General features: G+C 73.3%; 1 protein-coding gene across 1 annotated transcript in view; it reads right to left on the bottom strand.

Annotated features, from left to right (window-relative positions):
- BAHCC1 (BAH domain and coiled-coil containing 1) overlaps nt 1-1024 on the bottom strand; it is a gene marked incomplete at its 5' end in the record, with an annotated part of 27689 nt that overhangs the window by 6846 nt on the left and 19819 nt on the right. The window contains 2 exon segments of the mRNA XM_019542791.1: nt 1-44; nt 660-1023. The exon segment at nt 1-44 is cut by the window's left edge and continues 87 nt beyond it. Of these exon segments, the coding sequence (XP_019398336.1) occupies nt 1-44; nt 660-1023 (408 nt within the window).

Genomic DNA, 1024 nt, shown 5'->3' with positions numbered 1-1024 from the left:
GGCCAGGTGCTGCAGGTTGAAAGCCAGCAGGTCTTCGTCCTCCACTGCTGGGGGGGGCGGGACAGCGGGCGGTCAGCGGGGGCCAGGGACCAGCCCCTGCCACACGCCGGGAGCTGTCGGACCCCCCTGGAGCCTGCCTGTCTGCGGCATGCTGCGCGGCAGCCCGGCAGGGGATTTATAGCCACACCAAATACCGTGGCCGCAGGGCGCTGGCAGCAGCCCACAGGGTGGGCGGGGGGTCTCCAGGGCAAAGGCTGGGGGTGCAGCCATGGTGGGGGTGGGGAGAAGGGGAGCCCGAGGCAGGGAGCAGAGCAGCTCTCAGCCTGGCCCATTCACGCACCCAGCGTACGGGTGTGCACGGGGCTGTGCTGCCATACACCCGTGCACACACTGGTGCGTCTCGCGGTGCAAGCACATGCACACACGTCAGTGCATCTCTGCACACAGGGATGCGTGTGCACGAGGGGCAAGCGTGTGCACGTGTGTACTGGCCTGTTGGCAGGCCCAGGGCCGCCTCCGCCTGCACATTTTGCTCGGCCCAACGCCGGCAGGAGGCAGCCCCGGGGCAGGCAGACGGGGCCGGAGCCCCGCGAGTGGGTGGCAGCAGCACGAGGCCGCGGCGCAGGCGCCCGTGGCTGGGGAAGGTGCGGGCAGCTCACCTGGGGCAGCCGAGTCGCAGCGGCGCTGCTGCAGCTCCAGATCGGCCAGCTCGCTGAGCAGGGCGATGCCCGGCACGCCGGCTCCGCAGGGGCAGGCCGCGGGGCGCGGGCTGAGGGCAGGCAGGTCCCCCAGGCCGACGCTGGCGGCGATCAGCGCGTCCAGCCCCCCCGGGTGCCCGCTCGAGGCGTCGCCCTCCAGCTGCTCGTCGCCGCTGCCCTCCGACACCTCCTCGTCTTCGTCCTCCTCCTCCGCGGTGAGCGGCGGGGGGCCCTCCAGCTCCTCCGCGCCCCCCGGCATCGCTTCCAGGCCCGTCCCGCCTGGCAGGGGGCTGTAGGGCGGCACCTGCCCCGAGACGGGCGCCAGC

This window comes from Crocodylus porosus, unplaced genomic scaffold, assembly GCF_001723895.1.
Source record: "Crocodylus porosus isolate Cpor-Errol unplaced genomic scaffold, CroPor_comp1, whole genome shotgun sequence".
Taxonomy (NCBI): Eukaryota; Metazoa; Chordata; order Crocodylia; family Crocodylidae; genus Crocodylus; species Crocodylus porosus.
Note: the sequence above shows the minus strand (reverse complement) of the source record. Positions and strands in the feature narration are given on the sequence as shown.